At 50.3% G+C, this 22,595-nt stretch overlaps 1 protein-coding gene across 1 annotated transcript in view; it reads right to left on the reverse strand.

Moving 5' to 3' along the window:
* The window catches only part of FGGY (FGGY carbohydrate kinase domain containing), a 260,103-nt gene that overhangs the window by 75,257 nt on the left and 162,251 nt on the right, over window positions 1-22,595 (reverse strand). Inside the window, exons 11-12 of the mRNA XM_088447828.1 lie at window positions 20,706-20,767; window positions 793-940 (exon numbers count right to left, since the gene is read on the reverse strand). Coding sequence (XP_088303954.1) covers window positions 793-940; window positions 20,706-20,767 — 210 coding nt within the window. The remainder of the gene's footprint in view (window positions 1-792; window positions 941-20,705; window positions 20,768-22,595) is intronic.

Genomic DNA, 22,595 nt, shown 5'->3' on the forward strand with positions numbered 1-22,595 from the left:
ATCCAAAGGGGCCTCACCTGCCGAGAGGTCTGGTGATTGAAAGGCCGGAACCACAATTTCCTCATTAATGTGGAAACGAGAAACCACTTTGGCAAGGAAGCCCGGGCACATTCTAAGAACAGCCCTGTCCTGAAGAAAGATTAAAAATGGGGAGCGACATGAAAGCGCCCCTTAATCCGATACCCTACAGGCAGATGCTATAGCCAGAAGAAACAGAGTCTTCACAGTGAGCCACTTGACATCCACTGATTGCAAGGGTTCGAATGGAGGTTCCTGAAGTGCGTGGAGAACCACTGAAATATCGGACAGAGCCACAGGAGGGACAAAGGTATAGGTAGAACACTCTGCAGGAAGGTGTGAAAATCCAGCAGAGGAGCAATTAAAATAAAAAAAATAAGCTTGGGCTACTTAATAGCAGCTTCCTGTTAAAACGGTGATCCAGCTCCTGCTGGACGCCAACGAAACAGAGTTGCCCTCAGGCTGTGGGCAGGGTATAGGGAGAAGGACCGAAGCATCCTGGGATTGAAAAGCTTTGTTGTTGGTGTCCGGTCCTCCAAGTCCCACCTACACCCCATTCTCTTCCTGTGGAGCCCTATGGACCCTGAAGAAAAAATTCAGTATAAAATATTCAGTGTAATGTTACTTTACGATCATAAGGGATAAAATTGATAAAGAAAATACATGTTATATTTCCAGGGATAACTGTCAGGGTAATGTGCACATTGAGTTTTCTCATCCCTTTTTGCAAATACAATCTAGTATTAGTTCATTATGCTGCAGTTTATGTCTTACCATTCCCTTCAGTGTGAGATCAGCGAGGGGGGATCGGTTGCCATGGAAATCTGGCCAAACATGTAAATCAGGGGCCAGGAGCCCTCCCGGCCGGGACGCCCTTAGTTGGTCCAGATAATGATTTAGGTATGTGTATACGTGTTGGCCGCTAGGAAAGAGTCATGAAAATGGAGAGTTACATGATGGGAAATAGACATTTGTACATCTGTGTGAGGGAAGGTAACACACAACAAGCCGGCGAGGTAATTAGAGGCCGCGAACACTAGCAGTATACTATTCATTAATAATCAGCTAAAGACCAGCAGAAGCAATCACCGATTATTGCCGAGGTGGGGACAGGAGTTCTGGCTCATTCAGGAGACTTCAGTCAGAATTAACTCATCCACTGTTCCAAATGGACAGGGGTATGCGTACAATTGACATTACTCTGGGCAGGGCCGTAACTAAAGTAGTGCGACTGCAGGGCGGGGGGCGCTGTTTGGGCCTGTCAATTTTCTGTTTATTATCATTCTCACTTGTGGCTCCTATTCTTTTATCCCCAGCATCTCCTGGCTTCCACTATCTTGTCCATGGCCCTTCCCCCTTTTTCAGGTAAGTTTCTTATGTCTCTATTTGAAAAATAATGGAGGGTGGAGCCAATGCTCTCTCTGACACAGGGCACCAAAAAGTCTAGTTACGGCTCTGACTCTGGGTACCAGATCCCAACGTCTGTGCAATATTAAGGGCAGTGTACTCATGTTGCATGAACCAATACTTATTATACACTGGTCAACTCTGCTCCTGCACCAGTGACTCTATAAAGCCAAACGCAAGCAGCCATGGATGCCAGCCTGGGGTTTACAGACTGCAGAAGTACTGGAGGAACACGCGAGCAACATAACACGATAGCGAGATACAGACATGTATATTATTGCTTCCTCTTTTGAAATAACTCTTCTCTTAATTTTATAACTCCATTGTATCTGCTACTTTTAGACGTTTATGATCTTATTTTCTACATTTTGGAGATCTTTCTGCACGGAATACATTTTAGACCCCTCACCAGCGGTGGGTGTTATTGCCAACTCATGCTGTCTCAACTAGCGACCTAGGGCCTTAACTAGGGTGTGTGAGCGGTGCTGTCGCCCAGGGCACTGGGGTGGCGGCACCGTCGCTGCTCCACGGCACCTGCATATAGCTTGCAGAGTGCTTGGAACGGCGCCCTGCAGCCAATAGCACCACTGCAGAGCTATCTGGAACATCCAAGGGATATTCTGCCATGCAGCCTGTAGAGCTGCCCAGCAGTTCTCTACTTCCTAGTGCTGGCAGCCCCACCCCCTCAGCATGACATCACAGGCTTGGAAAGGCGGGGCTGGCACAGAGCCCTGCAGCAGGGGAAGTGGATAGATCCTTTTCAATCTCTCTACCCTGACTTCATCAGCCAGTGTCCAACGTCATTCCCTACCATCCAAGTGGGCATAGAGGGGGTATATAACCTTGTGGCGAGTGTAGTGAGCCACCGAGCCCGAAGCATGGCGAGCAAAGCAAGCCCGCGAGGGGCCAACTTTCTTTTTTTTTGGTGGACTGTGAGGGCAGGAAACTGCACTTCCACCCCCAGTCTACGTCACTTCCAGGTACGGCTACTGAAGGGGAAATATACCTTTCCCTGCTCCAGCCCTGGTGACACAGCTCCTGACGTGACCCTCTCATGCCCCTCCACCGTGATGCTGTCATGTGCACAGGCGACCTCCATTGTGTAGACAAACTTCACCGGAGCTGGCAGCCCAGGTGTGATGATATCACACCTGACCGTATAACATTATACCCACATGAATGATGACATCATCACATACACTTGGGTGCTAAGGACCAGGTAGGGCAGGAAGGCTTCATAAGCCCAACTCACACACACACATACACACACACACACACACACACACACAAGGACGGGACTAATGAAAATTTATGAAGATATCAGTGAGGGGAGTTTAGGTACCTACATACGATATTGTATCATCTATGTTAGACTGTTATATAGTCAGTGTGTAAGGTTACGTTATAAAAGGTACTCTGGGGCCCTGGGCCCTATTTCTGAGTCGGATGCGTTGTTCGACGTAGTTGAACTTTTTTTTTCTACTAAACATACGTCTGAGTGGAATCAGTATGAATTACCGCTGGACCCCTGGCCGGCGGTTCAAATCCAAACAGCGCCTGCCCGACAGAGGAGGAAATCCCGATCGTTCCTAGGTAAGTATTCGCTAACCTAATGAACCCCTAACCTTAACCCTCCTTTAGGGTGCCTAGACCTAACCCCCCCTTCCCCGCTGCCTAAACCTAAGTCCCCCGGGGGGGTGCCGAACCCTAACCCTCCCCCCCTAGCCTAACCCTAACCTCCCGGGGGGGTGCCTAACCCTAAGGTACCCCCGGGAGCCCCAAACCTAACCCTTCCCCACCCCGCAGCTGTCCGCTGCGGCGCCCGGCATCCGCTCGATCGGGACGCTAGGCGCCGGTCTCCCGATGTCGGTCAAATGACATGCGTCTAGATTTAGACGCCTGTCATTCGTCCCTAGTCGGGATAACAATGTCTGGAAGCCGGCGGTCGGCATTCCGTCCGTCGGCTTCCTGAACGTATACCGTCTGAGTCGCAGTACCGATTGAGATGCAGGGTCTCAGAAATGCCTTGAAAACGTATTAGGCGTTCCTGGGCGATGACAGGGGATGCACACGGAGGTGGTCCGTCATATGGTATCGTGTTATTGGAGAGTTGCAGGTGTGTCGCTGATGGTGGTTGCGAATTCACAAGCGTAATCGCTGAGACAGAGGAGGCCATAATCTGACCGAGAATCTGCACCTGGCACGGGGCTGCTGCAAGTTTCAATGGTGCATCCGATGGTCGCTTCTACAAATACTGAAAGTGGGCGTCCCGTTCTTTGCCCATTCAGACGCAGGGGAGGGCTTGTAGCTTAATTTGCATAAAGTAGCAGAAGCAGTACCGGTAAAAGTCGCAGACATGGCGGCCGCAGCGTCCGGTTCAGAATTCGACCCTCTATGTTTTTGGTGGAAGTATTATTATTATTATCATTTATTTATATGGCGCCACAAGTTTTCCGCAGCGCCTTACAAAGTACATAAACAAATAGTTTGATATACAGTGACTTACAGTACAGTAAGTAATGATATTAATTCATACATATACATCTGCATTGTGATTATGGGCCCTATACCACCTTATTACAGTAACTATTATAGAGAGAACTCTGGGGGGGTTTTAGGTGGAAAAGTTTGGAGTAACCCTGACTTCTGACTCTGAGGAAGTGTGAAAAGCAGGTGAGTGACTAAGGAGACTATAGCTCACAATTAACGTCTTTCCGTTACTAGCTGCTTCATGGATAATACTTGGAACCTAATTTGAAGATGTGCCTCATGTCTGTAACATTATCTGGATTCCGAATGTTTTAGAGAAGAGTAGTCCTGGTAACTCCTGTTTTTGATTCCCCTGCTTTCACCGGATTGGTCGATACATCTGTCTCTGGGCCTAGATGAATCGGATTTCCCCCTATCTGTTAGCGTTCGTTCTCTGAGATAGTAAGATCGTGGTGTTTCTACTTTCTTTCCACAATTGCCGGTAGCCAATTCTCCCATCTGTTCGGCATCTTGCTGCTTGTCCTGGGTCAAGTGCTGACAATTGCAGATTTATTGATGTACTTTGTCTGTGTCTCCAGGAATCCTTCTCTCTCCTTACATGTACAGTATACAGCATAGGGAATCTCTCTTTGGGGCATATTTATCAATTATCGTGTTTCAAATCCGATAATTGTAATTTATTATCGTCGCTATTCACAGAAATAAGAAATTCTACAACGCCCCACATGTATTAAAAGGCACAGACAGGGCTCTCCAAAATGAGGGCCTGATTCAGCAGTGCACGCAAGTTCACTGCAGATCGCGGATTCACCATTATCGGGAATTTGCACTTGCGCAGGACCCATTCTGCGAGTGTGCAGAATGGGTCCTGCGTAGTCGCATGCAAACCCTTGAATGCCTCTGCCTGATTGACAGGCAGAGGCATTTAACTGGCGGTGTGGGGGTCGGTCCCCATTTTCCGGGAGTGGCTAGCCCAGGATCTGCGTTGATCAACGCAGAGTCCTGGGCTCGTAAGCCTCAGCTTACTCAGCTGGCCAGAGGCCTGACGCCATCCTCCATCGACCACCGATGGTCGCGATGGTGATCCCAGCCTGCGAACTCCGTCACAGTTGCTAGATCGCAAATGCAGCAGGGGTGTCATACACCTCCTGCTACATTTGCATTATTGCGAGGATCACAATTGCAACACTGCCTGCGTGCTTATTTGCAATTGCGATTCTTTGCGGAATTAGGCCCTGATTCAGATCCGGACGCTCTGAAAGAGTGCTCGCTCTGAATCAGGGCGTTTTTTTTTTTTTGTGCGGCCTTCTGCCCGCTCGCATAGCTGTGGGTGACCACCCACAGCTATTGCGAGCGGCCAGGATGATGGTCGTGATGGTCAAGATTTGATCAATACTCCTGTATTTACAGCAATTGGAGATGAAAACAGATCTCCCAACCTAACTGACTTCGAACGGTCAGACAGAAAATCCAATAACCAATTGCAGATAGACACATCAAAACCGATCGCTAACAATTTTGCAATAGGTAAAGACGGTACTACGGTGTTAAAAGCAGAACTGTAGTCCACGAACAACAGTCTAACATACGAATCCTTGTTCTCATGATGGCGTTCTTTAACTGGTGTTTCTGTAGCTCAGGAATCTGGATCCTCTCCCATTGGTTTGCACTTTGTGAGAAACCTCTTCACAATGGTCACACCTGACAGGTGATTGTGAAATGTAGGGACTAGCGGTTGTCTGTTTGTAAGGCACCACAAAGGTATTGCAGCGTTCTTCCATGTCTCAATACTTCTTTAAGATGGGACAACTTGGAAAAGGTCAACAGATCTATTGTAATCAACTATAATTAGGAAAAGTATCATAATTCCATGTCAATGCATCTGTTTGACTCTAGGGGGTAAATTTACTAAACTGAGAGTTTTCAGAAGTGGAGATGTTGCCCATAGCAACCAATCAGATTCTAGCTATTATCTTCTAGAAGGTGCTAGGTAAATGTTAAGTAGAATCTGATTGGTTGCCATGGGCAACATCTCCTCTTTTAATAACTCACACCATCGTAAATTTACCCCTAGTTCTGTGGCTTCCTGCTGTCCCCATTCCTTACCTTTGAGAGTAGGTATGTATGATGCAGCCCTGTGTTCATTAAACACATTATTCATCTCCTGATGTGCTTTGAGCTGCTGGGGACACTGGCCCTCATTCAGAGCCGCTCGTTAGCGGCAGTACGCTCGTTCCGAGCGATGTTTGCACATCTGCGGATGCGTACGCTTTTTAGTACGCATGCGCGAACCAGTCAGTGCGGCCGAAAATCGTTTGTACGCTATATAGCGAGTGCCTGCTATTTTGAGTGACAGAATGAGGCGTATGTGGGTGGTAACAGGGGAAGGTGCTTGAAAATGGGGAGTGGAGATCCGAACGCAGGCGTGCTTAAAGGTCAAAACGGGCGTTTTATGGGTGTGTATATTTAAAACAGCAGCGTCATTGATCACGTCACTGGGTTATTTTAGAGCCAGAACTGCTCGCAAATTTGTGGTAGCAAACACCAACCACAAGAATAGCGAGCAGTTCATACCCTTGTCGATGTACTCGATTAATCTAATAAATAGCGGACATGACGTAGGATGCGAGCGGCCAGGGGGCGTTTTTAACAAATAAACGAGCGTATGTTTTGCTCGTTCGTTCAGACTTAGAGGTGTGAACAGACTGCAATGTGCGTACGGATCATTTGAATAGCCACCCCTTGTTTTTAAACGAACGACCGCAAATAGCGAACGGCTCTGAATGAGGGCCACTGCTCCTTCCACTTTATAACTGTCAGTCTGTGGATTCCTGCTGCCTCCATTTCCCTCCTCACATCATATAAGTGCCCCTGTCACATGCAGCCCTGTCCTCACTAACAGATCTCTCATCCCCTGATATACTCCATACTTGCCGACAATCAGCTCCAGCCTTCCAGGAGGGAGCTGATTGTCGGCTAATAGCGGGGGGCGGGGGCGGCCATTGGGGGCGGAGCCGGGGGTGGGGCGGCCATTTTGTGTGACACTGGGGGCGGAGCTGCACAATTGCGTCATCGTGACTCCGCCCCCTCTTCACAATGCCGTGATTTTCGGCATTGTGAAGCAGTGGGCGGGGCCGAATGACGCGATTCTGCGCGAATCGCGTCACTGGGCCCCCCGTTGCAGGTATTTCTGATTTTTTCAGGGGGGAGGTGGGGAGGGTTGGAGACTGCCGGGAGGCTTGCCTGCCTTTCCGGGGGGCCGGGAGCGGCACCCGAAAATCGGGAGGCTCCCGGCCAAATCGGGAGGGTAGGCAAGCCTGATATACTCTGTGCTGCTGGGGGGGACCCTGCTCCTTCCGCTATATAGTCTATGGCTTCCTGTTGCCTCCATTCCCCTCCTCGCATCATGTCACTGCCCCTGTCACTTACAGCCCTTTCTTCATTACACATCACTCATCTCCTGTTATACTCTGTACTGCTTTGGAGACCCTGCTCCTTTTACTATATAACTCTCAGTCTGTGGCTTTTTTGCTGCCTCCATTCTCCTCCTCACATCAGGTCACTGACTCCCACAAGATCAACTCACTCATCTCTTGAAATACTATGTGCTGCTGTGAGCATTCCAATGATTGAATTGGCTTCAGGTAGTTCAGCGTACACACGGACATATAGGAGATGAAAAATAAAAAGTAAAAGATGCTTAGACATGAATGCTTTAAAAATTAGAATAAAAATATTAAGGATGAATCGAATAAATAGAATTCTCCCATAAGGAATTCCTGAGATGGGGGCATGGTGTTTGAGAGGCTACATCTCAAAAGCTATTAGACGTACTGAGCTGAAAATTAGCATGGACGGGTAGAACTGTCGCTCGGTGCTGCATGCCAAATTTCTGGGCAAAATGAATCATCTAAAGTTTAAACTGGCAGTTTTTTCTTCCACTTTCTGTTTGGTCAAAAATGCCACTTTAGTCTACGAGGGATTTTTGGGAAGGCATAACTCCGTTTAGAGGATGAATTAGGACTTTTGTTAGGTAGCTCTTGTTCCAGTGTAGGGTCTTCTGGGGTTCAGATAATTGAAAAAGTTGCAGTTTTGAAACTATTAGCCCACAAATTGCCCCATTATAGAGATAGAGATGTCAACTTGCTTTGCATGCCCAGTAGGTGCCTCCTGCAGGCAGTGTACAGTGGCTTCATCTGGGTGCACAAACATGGCTGGCGGTGCGGGCATTAGCAACAGCAGGACCTAGCAGTGGTAGCGGCCGTTAGCGCCGGTGCGACCCGGCGGTGGTGCGGGCGCTAGCGGCCACGGGGACCCGGCAGCGGTGCGGGCATTAACGGCGGCTCGACCGTTGGCAGCGGGACATTCCGGAGGTAGCTGCCATGGCAGCAGGCCTGGATCCGAGAGGATCCTGTCCCTGCCAGCCATTCTGCAGAGTTCAGCAGCTGTGCCAATTTAAAAAATGGCGCCTCAGCAGCATGTTTGAAATTCAAGATGGCCGCTGCCGCCGCGAGGTAGCTTATATAAGCCCAGGCATGGCAGTCCATCAACGGAGAGGGAGCGTGAAAGACCCCCTGAAGAAAGAACACGGCCGAAGTCCTAGTGGGCGGCACCCATGCAAAAGAGCTCAAAGGCTGCCGCCGCCCACTCGGTGTAGAGGACAACAGAAGTTCTGGTGAGGTGGCAGTTGCGAAAAAGATCTAATTGGCTGCCACCCCCCAGGTGAAGACACCAGAAGCCCTGGTGGGTTGGTGCCCACAAGGCGGATGCTGAAAGCCCTGGTGCGGAAGCCCTGGTGGGTTGGCGCTCGCTAGACGAAGACGCCGGAAGCCCTGGTGGGTTGGCACCCAGCAGGCGATGACGCAGGAAACCCTGGTGAGTTGGCACCCGCCAGGTGAAGACGCTGGAAACCCTGTGCAATACAGATGTGGTATGCCATGTTTTGCCCTTAATACAGCGTGGATTCTATTAACTGTCGGTATGTGTTTTGTCGGGATTATTAGCCAAAGTGCGATGAACTACATCTCCATAACTTTGCTTCTGCCGGTCTGCAGAGTCACTAGAAGGATCCATGCTTTTGTGTGGCTGTTTCCGTATCCTCGCCCTATTACCTGCATGGTGTAAAGGATAACGTGATTGGTCAGACCACATGACCTGTGTCCAATCATTAACTGTCCAATCCCTGTGTTCCTGAGCAAACCAGAGGCGTATCACCCAATTTGCAGCAGATAGTAATGGCGTGCACACAGGCCTACTGCTCTGTAGCCCATACCATGTAATGTGCGGCATAGTGTTCGGTGGGAGACCATCTGAATTGGTCCCTAAATTAGATTATCCGTAATCTGATGCACTGTTGTCTATGTGTAGGACAGAACACAAGTCTGCACACTCTCCATTCTGCTCCAGCATCCAATGGCCATTTACGACCACAGGCCTTACGCCCAGACCCAGTTTATGTCTACTGGGCCATCCTCGAACAAGTCACCATTGCAGCCGTTTAGCCAATGCTCGCACTGCTGCTGCGATCGCCAGCAATCATTCCACGCTCAAATTCAGTCAGATTACGTTGTTTGCCCATTATTACATGAATAATACATTGCATTAGTCTCTGCATACCTTCACCTTTCTGTTCTTATACACATTCATCCTACGCCAGCTACTGCAGGGTTGCCTACCCTCCCGATAATCGGGTGCAGCTCCCGCCCCCCCGGAAAGGCAGGCAAGCCTCCCGGCAGCCGGCGATCCCCCCGACATCCCCCGCAATTTACTCTTAACCCCCGCTTTGAGGGCAGCCAGTGACGCGATTCACGTCATTTTGACCCCGCCCCCTGCCTCACAATGCCTGTATTATCGGCATTGTGTGGCGGGGCCAAAATGACGCGATCGTGTTACCCCGCCCCCGTGACGCCTACAAACGGCAGGCACCCGTCCGGACACGCCCCCTTTTTCGGCCACGCCCCCCGCTGCCCTGCCGATCTGGCTGCTCCCTCCCGGAAAGAGCAGCCAGAAAGTCGGCAACTATGAGCTACTGTGCATAAAATCGCCTGGTGGCCATAATAATTTGGCCACTCAGTGTATAATCACTCAGCCAGTGGTCCTGTGCATTTATGTGGTCACAGAAGACCCCCAGAGACCTGTAATATACTTGTAATTTACAGAACAGGGTGCATTATTCCATACGGAGTTAATGCACAGGATTTATGGCCTTCTCTGGGAATCTCCCAGCTAGGACAGTTACAGTGATTCCCCGGCTCAATATCGCCATGAAACCTTAATGACGCGTGATTGGCCATAAACTCATTTAAAGTGAAATGGTAATATTCAGTTAGGCGCACGTGTAGACGCAGCCACATACTAATGAAATCCCTGGGGGGGCGCGCTGGCATATGCTTTACCCCCCTGACATCTGACCTCTCCGTAGCTGTATATTTACTCTTTGAATACACTCATTTAGAGACATGTTTTTTCAATTAGAATTTAACATGTGCGCCCTATCAAAGTATATCATTCAGAATGAAGTACACTTGGAAGACATTAAAATAATTAATTCACATCACTGCTCACATCATTATCAATGTGATGCCATTTGGAACCAGCTTGTAATTTAATACTTTAAACTTTTCTGAATTTTTTTTTTTCCCCTAGATTCTTTTATTTCAAAGTCCCACTTTTTTTCCCCAGTCAGTTATTTTTAAATTGGTATTTTTTTTTTATAATTAATCTATAAAATGAGTTGCGTTATTAGTGAGAAATTACAGGACTTTAAATTATCCGGAGCTTGCCGTTTTGGACTTAAAGGCTAAACACATCTTTGAAAAAAAATGCCCTGCATTACCTGAATAGTATATCACCTTCCTGTAACTCAGTGGTTCCCAACCCTGAGCCTCAAGGCACCCTAACAGTCCGGGTTTTAAGTATATCAGTGTTTAAGTACATGTGACTGGGGTTTTTGTACGAAGCCTTGGATGGAGAAAAAGTGAACGGAGATAAAGTACCAGCCAATCAGCTCCTAACTGCCATGTCACAGTGGAATCGGTATGGATCAAATCCCAACAGCGGCTGGCCAACATGGCTTAAAATCCTGATCGTCCCAAGGTAAGTATTAACTAACCTAAACTCCCCCCTCTAACCCTAACCCTCCTTAGGGGTGCCTAACCCTAACCTTCCCCCCAGTGCCTAACCCTAATCCCCCCACTAAGTGCCTAAACCTAAGTTCCCCCCAGGGGTGCCTAACCCTAACCCTCCCTTCCCCTAGCCTAACCATAACCTCCTTAGGGGGGGTGCCTAATCCTAAATCCCCCCCCGGGAGCCCTAAACCTAACCCCCCCCCCCCCGCAGCTGTCCGCAGCGGCGCCCGGGCATCTCTTCGATCGGGATGCCGCCGTCGGTAAAATGACAGGTGTCTAGATTTAGACGCCTGTCATTTAACCATTGCTGGGATAAAGCAGTCGGGAAGCCGGCTGTCGGGATTACGTCCGCCGGCTTCCCGATTGCATACCCTCACAGTCTGTTTGAAAAAATATGAGATATGGTAAGAACTTACCCTTGTTATCTCTATTTCTACGAAGTCCATAGGGTTCCACAGGATACCTTGGGGTATAGGTGTGACGTCAGTCGCAGGGCACCAAAGAGTTAAGCTTTCAGCCTCCCAGGATGCACTAGGTCCCCCTCCTATACCCCGCCCCCGGGCCAAGGCACCTCAGTTAGTTACCAAGCCATAGGCCGGAGGAGGAGAAGGAAGAGAGAGAACAAAGATCTGGACACATACAAGAATCACATTCTCACCAGAGGGAGACGGAAAACCGGTGACCAGAGCAAAGCCCATCTGCAGCACAGGTGCGACAGGGCGGGAGTCCTGTGGAACCCTATGGACTTCGTAGAAATAGAGATAACAAGGGTAAGTTCTTACCATATCTCATATTTTCTACTTCAGGGTCCATAGGGTATCCACAGGATACCTTGGGGATGTCCCAAAGCAGTATCCTTTAAGGGTGGGGACGCTCCTGTGCAGAAAGGAGAATCCGCCGCCCGAAGGAAGCATCCTGAGAGGCGAAGGTGTCAAACCTGTAATACCTCACGAAGGTATGGACAGAAGACCACGTAGCAGCCTTGCAGATCTGAACTGCCGAGGCACCACGTCGAGCTGCCCACGAAGGACCCACAGACCTAGTGGAATGAGCCTTCAGAGAAGGAGGGACCGGTAGGCCTTCATGAAGATAAGCTTCAGAAATAGCCATACGGATCCAGGCTGCCAAAGTTTGCTTTGAAGCAGGCCAACCCTTTTTACGGAAGCCAAAGAGGACAAACAAAGCGTCCGACTTCCTAAACGAAGAAGTGCGGTCAACATAAGTCCTTAAGGCCCGCACAACATCCAAAGAGGCCTCACCCACGGAAAGACCCGGTGAGTTAAAGGCCGGAACAACTATTTCCTCGTTAATATGAAACTGGGAAACAACTTTGGGAAGAAACTCGGGCCGAGTGCGGAGCACTGCCCTGTTCCCATAAAAAACCAAGAAAGGGGGTCTACAAGAAAGAGCCCCTAACTCAGAAACACGTCTGGCCGAAGCAATGGCCAGAAGGAAAACAGTCTTAGCTGTTAGCCATTTAAGATCCACTGAGCCCAGTGGTTCAAACGGCGGTCCTTGGAGAGCCCTCAGGACCACAGCCAAATCCCAAGGCGCCACAGGTGGAACAAAGGGCGGCTGAATGTGGAGAACGCCCTGCATAAAGGTGCGCACATCCGGGATTGTAGCAATCCTACGGTGAAACCAGACAGATAGGGCCGAAACCTGTACCTTCAAAGAAGCAAGGCGAAGCCCATGATCTAGTCCCGCTTGCAGGAAGGCGAGAATCCGAGACAGACGAAACTCCCGCGGTGCATAACCTCTCGGTCGACACCACTGGAAGAACGTATGCCACACGCGATGGTATATCCTCGCGGAAGACGGTTTCCGAGCTCGCAACATGGTACGCACCACAGAGCTGGAAAACCCCCGGGACCTCAGCATGGCCGTCTCAACAGCCACGCCGTCAAAGACAGCCGAGTCAGGTCCGGGTGAAGGCAAGGACCCTGAGACAGAAGGTCCGGTCGTAGCGGCAACCGCAGAGGAATGTCCACGGACAGACCCTGAAGGTCTGAGAACCAGTGCCGTCTGGGCCACGCGGGAGCTATCAACAGGAGCGTCCCTCCTTCCTGTTTGAATTTCCGGATTACCCGTGGAAGAAGGGAGACCGGAGGGAACAGGTATGCGAACCGGAACGTCCACCGGACGGACAGAGCATCCACCAGAGACGCCCCTTCGTCTCTTGTGCGAGACCCGTACACCGGCAACTTGTTGTTGTGCCGGGACGCCATGAGGTCGATTTCTGGAAGACCCCACCTGTCCACCAGTAGTTGAAAAACGTCCGGGTGCAGGGACCATTCCCCCGGATGAACGTCCTGGCGACTTAGAAAGTCCGCCTCCCAATTGAGCACTCCCGGGATGAAGACCGCTGATATGGCCGGAAGATTGCGCTCCGCCCAAACCAGGATCCGAGAGACCTCTACGAGAGCCGCCCGACTGCGAGTTCCTCCTTGCCTGTTTATGTAGGCCACGGTGGTAGCGTTGTCCGACTGGACCTGCACCGGGCGACCCTGGAGAAACCGCTGTGCCTGCTGGAGAGCATTGAAGACCGCACGGAGTTCCAAGATATTTATTGGAAGCTCCGCTTCTGTCGGCGTCCACCTGCCCTGGAACAAGTGTGGACCCGAAACTGCTCCCCAGCCCCGAAGACTGGCGTCCGTTGTCAACAGGACCCAATTTGGAACCCAGAACGGACGTCCCTTGTTGAGGTGGGTCGTCTGTAACCACCACGTAAGGGACAGGCGAACCTCCTGGGTGAGCACAATCGTCTGGGACTTCAGAGACTGAGTCAGCCCGTTCCACTTGGACAGGATCAGGTGCTGCAGAGGTCTGGAGTGAAACTGGGCGTATTCCACCATGTCGAACACCGACACCATGGAGCCCAGTAACCTCATCGCCGAGTGTAAGGACACCCGGCGGCTGTGCAGACAACTGCGCACCCTTGACTGTAAAGCAGAGATCTTGTCCTCCGTCACGAAGATCCTTTGCTGTCCCGAGTCCAATAAGGCTCCAAGATGCAGAATCCTCCGAGACGGGATTAGAGTGGACTTCTGCCAGTTGATTAGCCAGCCGTGCCGTTGCAGCAGTGCAATGGTCAGGTCCAAGTGGCGTAACAGGAGCTCTGGAGATCCTGCCACCAATAACAGGTCGTCCAAATACGGCAACATGCGGACTCCCTGCAGCCGCAGAGAAGCCGCCATGACCGCCATCACCTTGGTGAAAACACGTGGTGCTGTTGCCAGGCCAAAAGGTAACGCCCGAAACTGGAAGTGGTCGCTGCTGATTGCGAACCTGAGGAACTGTTGATGGCGCCAAAGAATAGGGACATGCAGGTAAGCGTCCTGTATGTCCAATGACACCAAGTAGTCCCCAGGTTCCAGCGCCAGAATGATGGACCATAGGGTCTCCATCCGAAACTTCTGGACCCGCAAAGACTTGTTGAGTGCTTTGAGGTTGAGAATCGGACGATATGACCCATTGGGTTTCTGTACCAAAAATAGATTTGAATAGAAACCCTGGCCCCTCTGGGAGAATGGAACCACCACTATAACTCCAGCCTGGAGCATAGTGTGCAATACCTTCCGCAGCTCTGTAGCCTTGTTCCGGTCCGATGGGAGACCCGTGGTGAAGAAGCGAGCCGGGGGTCTGTGCCGGAAGGAGAGGGCGTATCCGTGAGAAACCACCTCCAGAACCCAAGTGTCTGTCGTAGTGGTCGACCAACACTGGGCGAACTGTAGCAGGCGGCCTCCCACCCTGGGATCCCCCAAAGGGAGGCCCGGACCGTCAGGCCGCAGGCTTGTCATCTGGCTTGGGGGCCGGACGTCTGGTACTCCATGCCTGCTTCCGGGGCTTGACCGATTTCTTAGGGCCAGCCTGTCGAGGAAACGACTGTGGTTTGGGCCTGCCCTGGGCCCTAGATGACCGAAAGGACGATGGTCCCGAACCAGAAGGAGCAGCGGCCGACGGGAGACAGGCAGATTTGGCTGCCGCCAGCGTGGCCACAATCTTATCCAGATCCGGACCGAAGAGAACTTCTCCGGTAAACGGTAACGCTTCCAGACCTTTCTTGGAATCTGCGTCCGCCTTCCAGGATCGCAGCCACAAGGTGCGACGAGCAGCTACCGCTGCTGAAGAAATTCTAGACACCAGAGTACTAATGTCTAGAGCCGCCTCGTTGATGTAGGTGGCCGAATCACGGAGATTGCCAATCAACTCCGCCTGATCGGCCGGACAGTCGGATTCAAAAGAAGCCTCTAATGAATCCGCCCAGCGCTCCATCGCTCTGGCAACCCAGCAAATGGCCATAGCCGGCCGTGCTGCCCCCCCTGCAAGGGAATAAGCGGACTTCAGGCAGATTTCTACCTTGCGGTCCGTAGCATCCTTAAGGGAGGACATGGATGGCATCGGCAATGTGGCACTACGGACAAGACGGGTCACGTGAGAATCCACCTGTGGAGGGGATTCCCACTTCGCAAAATAATTATCCGCGAACGGATAAGCCACCGCCAGGCGTCTCTGCGGCTGGTATCTTTTGCCAGGTTGTTTCCACGCCTCCTCTAAATGGTCCACCAACTGACCCGAAAGAGGAAAGACTGTGGCATCGCCCTTCACATCTTTGAAAAAGGCATACTTAGATTTAGCCGCTGGGGGAACTTCGTCCTCAATCACCAAGGCTGTGCGGACCGCCCGAATAAGTCCAGGAATATATACTTTGGACTTAGCATCAGCGTCCTTAGTATGGAGAGGTTCCTGATCGTAAGGATCTAGAATCTCCCCATCATCAGACGTCCCTTCGTCATCCTCATAAGGAGCGGACAGAGACGCCACCGGCCTTTTATGAGACCGCATCACAGACTCCCCTTGCAACACATCCGACAAGTGCTGTACAGAACTCGTCAGGGAGTTAACCCACGCTGGCTCCTGAGAACCCGGGAGCGGGGAAATAGGGAGACTGTGGGGTACCACCAATTGTCGTGGGAACCCCTGCATGGGTGACGACACCACAGACTGCTGGGACAAACCCATCGGAGTAAACGCGGGCTGCGGAGCTAACTGGCCCACTAAAGCTGTTAACGCCTGAGCGAAACAAGCCCAGGGCGGCTCCTGTACCGGTGCTGTAACCGTAATAGGCCGCGCCATGGACAAACACTGCCGGCAAAGGCCCTCCGCGCTACCCTCCCCCTCCGCTAACGGTACTTTGCACGTGGTACACTGTAGCCGGAGGGGAAAATCACTTTCAGACATGATGGCACCACGTATGTGACCTCTCTCACCAATTAAGTATTAAATAGGCGAGAGACCACCCTGCAGCACCGCACCGCAAGGGCTTTAGCAGAAAGAACAGGGACAGTAATAAAGCTGACAGTTTAGATGAAGAAAAGATTACAGGCAGCAGCGCTAGCACAGTCACATACAATGCAGAGAAATAACAATTCCTGCACTAACAGCGCTGATCACTCAACTACACAGACACAGGGCCTGGTAGGACACAGCGCTGCATACACAGACCTGAGCCACAGCGGAGGAGAGGTATGCGGGGGGACCCAGACCACGATGCTTCCTTCCAGCGCTTCCAGCAGCGTTCACCATGCGTTCTGGAGAAGATGGCCGCCGAGGAGCAGAGAGGAGGCTGGCCTGGGGGAGGAGCGCTGCCACAGGACCAGTCGGCAGCATGCAGAGAGGGCTGTGTGCAGCGGGGGAGGCGCCGGCCGTGAGACAGGGAAGGCGCGCTCCCCTGGCATGCATTTAACCCCTGGGACGCCGCAGCGCTACCGCTCTGCTGCGGTCCGCTGTCCCCGGGGGTAGTGGAAGCGCAGGTTGGTCGCCTGGCTCCACGCTGCAGCCAGTCCCCAGGGAGCCCCCTGCCTGGGGACTTAGGACCATGTGATCAGCGGGGACCCACCGCGGGACCCCGCTGCTTACCTCTGTCCCCCTTGAATCCGGCCATGGTCCGGAGCATCTGGGGTCACCGCTAGCTGTGACCCCAGACGCCCACCAGCATCCCCGGATCAGTACCGGCGTTCTGGTACCGGCGGGGTGTAGGGAAGACAGCATGGACGTCAGGACTGACTGTCCATGCTGTACATCCAGTTGTGCAGCCACAGCTGCATGAAGAATAAGCTTCAGGGGCTCTTCTAGCCCCCACTCCAACAGGTGCACCCGACTCCGGCCGGGCACCAAACTAAACTGAGGTGCCTTGGCCCGGGGGCGGGGTATAGGAGGGGGACCTAGTGCATCCTGGGAGGCTGAAAGCTTAACTCTTTGGTGCCCTGCGACTGACGTCACACCTATACCCCAAGGTATCCTGTGGAACCCTATGGACCCTGAAGTAGAAATGGCAGTTAGAACCTGGTTGGTAGGTACATTATCTCCATCCAAGGTTGATTAAATAGTACTTTAGTCAGTTTGATTATACCATCTGTGCACAAGCCTGGATATCCTTAAAATGGGTTGGGTACGGGATGCCGGCGGTCGGAATCCTGGCGGTCAGAATCCCAACAATGGCATCCCGACAGGGTTAGGATGCTGACACCTGTCAGTAAGTATCCTAACCCTTCCTTCTCGCAGCCTAAATCTAACCCTCCCCCTGCAGCCTAAACCTATCCCTCCCACCCTAGTATCTCCCCTCCCCCCACCAATCCCATTACTTACCGTCAGGATGCCGGTGCCAGGATTCTGAGCGCAGCCACCTGACCGCCGGCATTTAAACTACATCCCTTTTAAAACCTGGAATGTTAGGGTGCCTGAGAATCGTGATTAGCAAACCCTGCTGTAAGCTGTTACGTTCCCCGGTGAATTTGTACAGTACAGTATATTAAGCTCTGAAAGCTTAGCTGGAATCTGTTGTATTTATATCAAAGTCTTCAGTTCCCTCCCGGATAGGGCGGACGCTTCTCTCCTCCCTGCTTTTGCAAAACTCTCTGCGGCGGAACAAGCACAGTACGTAAATCCTGGCTGCATAGGAACAGAGGGCCTGATTCACTACAGATCGCTATTGGAATCGCAACTGCGATAATGCACGCAAATCTCCTGCGAAATTAGCTAATGACTGCAATCGCAAAGCCGCCGCACAGCCAGCATAGAGACGCCCACCACCGATATCTCACATCCATAATACCTTGCAAACCTGCGTACACATCGGGAACATCGAATAACATCGGCCCGTCACGCAGAATGACAGCAGCCCTGACCTTACGCAGATATTGCTAACCTCGTCGCACGCAGCGAGTACACAAGCTGCGAATGCCCTCGCAGTGGCTCATTTATGCACGCCCAAGTAACAGCGTTCAAACTGACAGGCACGCCTGCGTTTTCTCAGACCACTCCCACGTCACCACCTCCAAACGCTGACCTCCCGTCAGGCTTTGCATCTGTGTAAGTGATACGCATGCGCAGTACGCACCATCGGCCAATCTGCGTACGCTGTTGCAATTACGATCCATAATGAATTAGGTCCAGAGATAGCTATCGCTGTACTGAAACTCTTCACTGGGACAGCAACTTATACCGCTATCAGACAGATAGGAGGGGTATACGTTTTACCGGTGAACTGTGCATGCTGCTGTCAGTTCGGTGACGGCAGCCAGGGAGAGAGGAGGGGAGTGAACATGGCCCCCTCCTCTCTTAATACGCCCCTGAATGTACATGTTCTCCATTTCCTCTTATTGGTACTGCGAGGAGCTCTGCTAAACAACTTATTAAAGGACGGAGGCTAATCATCATCGGGGGTCGCGGGGGATACTTATCACCAGACCAATTCATCATTGCTCCGGTGTGGAAACAGCTGCTCCAAAAAGCAGCCGTCCCCGTGATCTGTGACGCCGCTACAGAAGTAGCAGCGTTACTTACGCCGGACTCCGCGGATGTGTGACCTGGTGTCGCGCATGTGCAAAGCCGCTGGGGAGGCAGTGAGGAGGAGGCGGCGGAGGGATCTCTGCATCCCCGGATCTCCTTCCCATAGGAAGGAGCGGGGCTCCGACAACAAGCATTAAGTTTTCGGAGTTTGCTGAATATGAGGTGGTCCTATGGGACCCCTGATGATGAAAGGCCCGTTACTTTAATTTTGCAGAAACCAGCTAGTTTCCGCATGTGTAATGGGCATTTTTAGTTATGATGAATAGGCCGTTGCATATTTTCGGAAAGCTTGTATCCACATGTAACTCGGATATATTATAAGGTATCTCAGTGCACGCTTGTATCTCCGTCCTTAGGAGACAGACGTTAGCCGCTCTTTTTTTAATTAAAAATAATTTTTCCATTCTCCCAAATTACAGCTGGATTTAGCCTTTATGATTTAGATGCAGACCCGTAATTACCCAATATGTGCGCAGGCGTATGTAGCGTGTACTCAGTTGCAGCTGACTTGAATGAATGACCATCTGGACCATTTTTATTATGGGACAATTTTGTATACATGAAGCTTTTCACTACATTACCTGGAGTGCGACACGGAAGCACAACGGGATCCAAAAAAACGTTTTGCCTGCTTTCCCCTCTGCACAGCCAGAAGCGCCCGTACAAATGCTTCATGTAATTTAATTTCAATAATGATGATCCACAAAAAGACATCTAAGACTAGATGCCCCCGGTACAGTTCACCCTCAGGCCGCGCAAATGTATGCTCCTCCACAAACGCTGCCGTCTTGCCCCTCAAACCTTTGCGCTTTGGCCAAAATCTATCAAAACTTGCGCAAATGGAGAAGCACGACTGGACCAGAGCTGGTTTTGGTCTTTGTAAGTGACCCTCTCTAAGTGAATATTTAACGAAACTCATTTACAGTGTAGGCACTCTCAGAATGACAGAAGCCAGACAAGGGGAAGTGACCATTTTAACACTATAGACCTGCCCAACCACTGAGTCTCTAACCTGGGCAGAGTATACAAGGCACCCATATTAAAATTGTGTAACAAGGAGGCCCCTAATTTTTTTTTTATAGATGAAATATACAGTGGAGAAATTTGAACGTCACAGCGTGTCTCTCTCACGAGTCATTGGACAGCAGTGGCGGCCATTGTGCTAGTTGGCGCAACAAGGGTGTTACTTTCTAAACTTATTGTGGCTGCGGTACTACTTCAAGACACTCCGATGAATTTGGACCATTACATAAGCCAAAATCCACACCACCGCACAACCGATGTCAAACACAGCAAACACTCTAAGCTGATCCCTTGGTATCAAACAAACCTCCCGCCCCCATCTACGCTTCTGTAGTAGACCGTCAGGCGTAGACTACAAGATGCCAATAAGAGGACTCAGCTAGCCCGATCTCCTGACCTGCTTCCACGTTATAGGCTTGTGCTGCACAAAGCAGGCAGCCTATCCTCCGAACTAACACTGCTCTGCTTCTTTTATAGCCTAAGGGGAAATATTTTCTCGTTGCATTTAGAAACAGAATCTTTCTTTATTCCTTTGATCCTTGTCCCATATTATCCCATCTTATTTTTGCTTTAAAAAGAAAAAAAAAAAAACTTTCAATCAGTAAGAGACAAAAGTAATTAGAGACAGGGATATCTTGGCAGTTCTTCGCTATTGTGCAGCTGATGTATGAGCTCGGCTGCTTTCTATCAATACAGTAATGACAAATTGAAGAGATTCCAGTAGTCTGGAGGAGAGGGGAGGGGAAGGGAGGGGAGGGGGGGGCACAATATAAAAAAACTTGCACTGACCTGGCTTCAGCCTTTTTTTGTAATTCTCTAAATCCATCGTGGCTCTGTACAACATGATCAATCTTCAAAGGAGGAGAGAGAAATGCAAATTAAATGAAGTGGAGCGGTCATCACTCGTATAATGCTAATAATCTATTTATCCATCCAGAATGCAATTTACAAAGACTCGACGGAGCAGTTATTTAAATGAATTTACATAGATTTGCTCTACATCAGCAGAACCGCCGTACGGGCAAGTTACATTTATTTAACTCCGCAGAAAACTAAAGACAAACTGTATAATATAAACAAGAGATATTAACACCAATCACAGATATAAATGAGAACATTCTGAGTTCTGTACAGGATGTATTTACTAAATAGAGATTGTCGGATGGTAAAAGTGTGGAGATATTGCAATAGGGTGCGGCAACACCTGTCATGGGATTTGCATAGTAAACTTTAGTGTATTAGATGACATTACGCATTGTATTGATTTGAAGAAAATAGATTACAGCACATCTCCTTATGTGATCAATAGTTTGTTGGTTTTCGCAAATATGAAAGGGACAATCATTGTATATATGATACATTTTCCCTTTGTGTTTATCTAATGCAAATATTTAGGAATTCTGGCACGAAAACATGCTTTTTATAGGTCGATCTCTTTTCTATGATCGTGTTAGCAAGTTTCTTACTACAGCTGAGTACAGTTCCATGGTTTGCCTTCTATATACTTCAATCCTTGTATCTCCTCCTAGTCCACTTCTGTCAGTTTAATTACAGTGTAGGGGGTAAATTTACGAAGCTGGGAGTTCAACTAGATGTAGTCCCATATACTAAGATGGGAGTAACAACTAGATTCCAGGTATTATCTTCTAGAACAGTTGTGGCGAACCCTGGCACTCCCGCTGCTGTGGGACTACACATCCCAGCATGCACTGCCAGAGTTTTGCTATCAGGGAATGCTAAAACTGTGGCAAGGCATGAAAAAAAACGGTCATCTTGGAGTGTTTCCGAGGTGGTGACCTTTTTGACAGGGAGAAGCAGATGTGCACTTAGCCTCAGTCATGGAGCCTTTGCAAGGTTACGGCGCATGTGAAGTTGCCAAAAATGGCAATATGCATCCGCATTCTGACTTGTATGCAACAATGAGCAGACACAGAGGCGGGAATCATAACTGCAGAAGTTTGCTCATAGGCTGCACAGTAGGATGCCCTCACACAAGGACGGACTGGGGCTGCACATCAACCCTGGCAGTCCACCCTGTGCACGTGTGCTCACAAAGGGGGTGTGGTTTAGCCTGGAGGGGGGCGTGCCATGAGTCACGGGGGCCTGGCCTTGTGGTACGCCCCCCTCTCTTCCAGGCCCACTGCCGCCACCCCTTCCCTCCCCTTGATCACATATAACGTATCCGGAGACGTTGGGCGGAGAGCGGGGGTACTTCTGCCCCCCCTCGAACCGGCTCTGACACCATCGGCCCAATGGCCAGTCCGGCCGCGCTACTTGGAGAAGTTCCCATACCACAGATTTCAAAAAGAATTACAACTTCTGACAATCTTCTATTTAACATATCTTATATCCTGGGATACTGCAATTTCCATGACTGCTAGGAACATATTTCATTAATTGATTAACATTAACAACAGGCTTTGGCAACTCTCCAGAAGTAATAGAACTATAAAGTCTCAGCATATTGGAACTTGTAAACCTACAACAGCTGGAGAGCCAATGGCTGGTGACCTCTGTATTATTATATTTAAAGACCAGTTTGAAACACGATGGTCTAAAGCAGGGATGGAAAACCTCAGGCCCGGGGACCGTATAAGGCCCGCGGAATCATTTGGTCTGGCCCTCTGAGATTTGTTCTGTTAGCCTCATCTGGCTAGCAGGGAGCCTAGAAATGGCACA

This window comes from Taudactylus pleione, unplaced genomic scaffold, assembly GCF_031769625.1.
Source record: "Taudactylus pleione unplaced genomic scaffold, aTauple2 ptg000442l, whole genome shotgun sequence".
In the NCBI taxonomy this organism is placed as follows: Eukaryota; Metazoa; Chordata; class Amphibia; order Anura; family Myobatrachidae; genus Taudactylus; species Taudactylus pleione.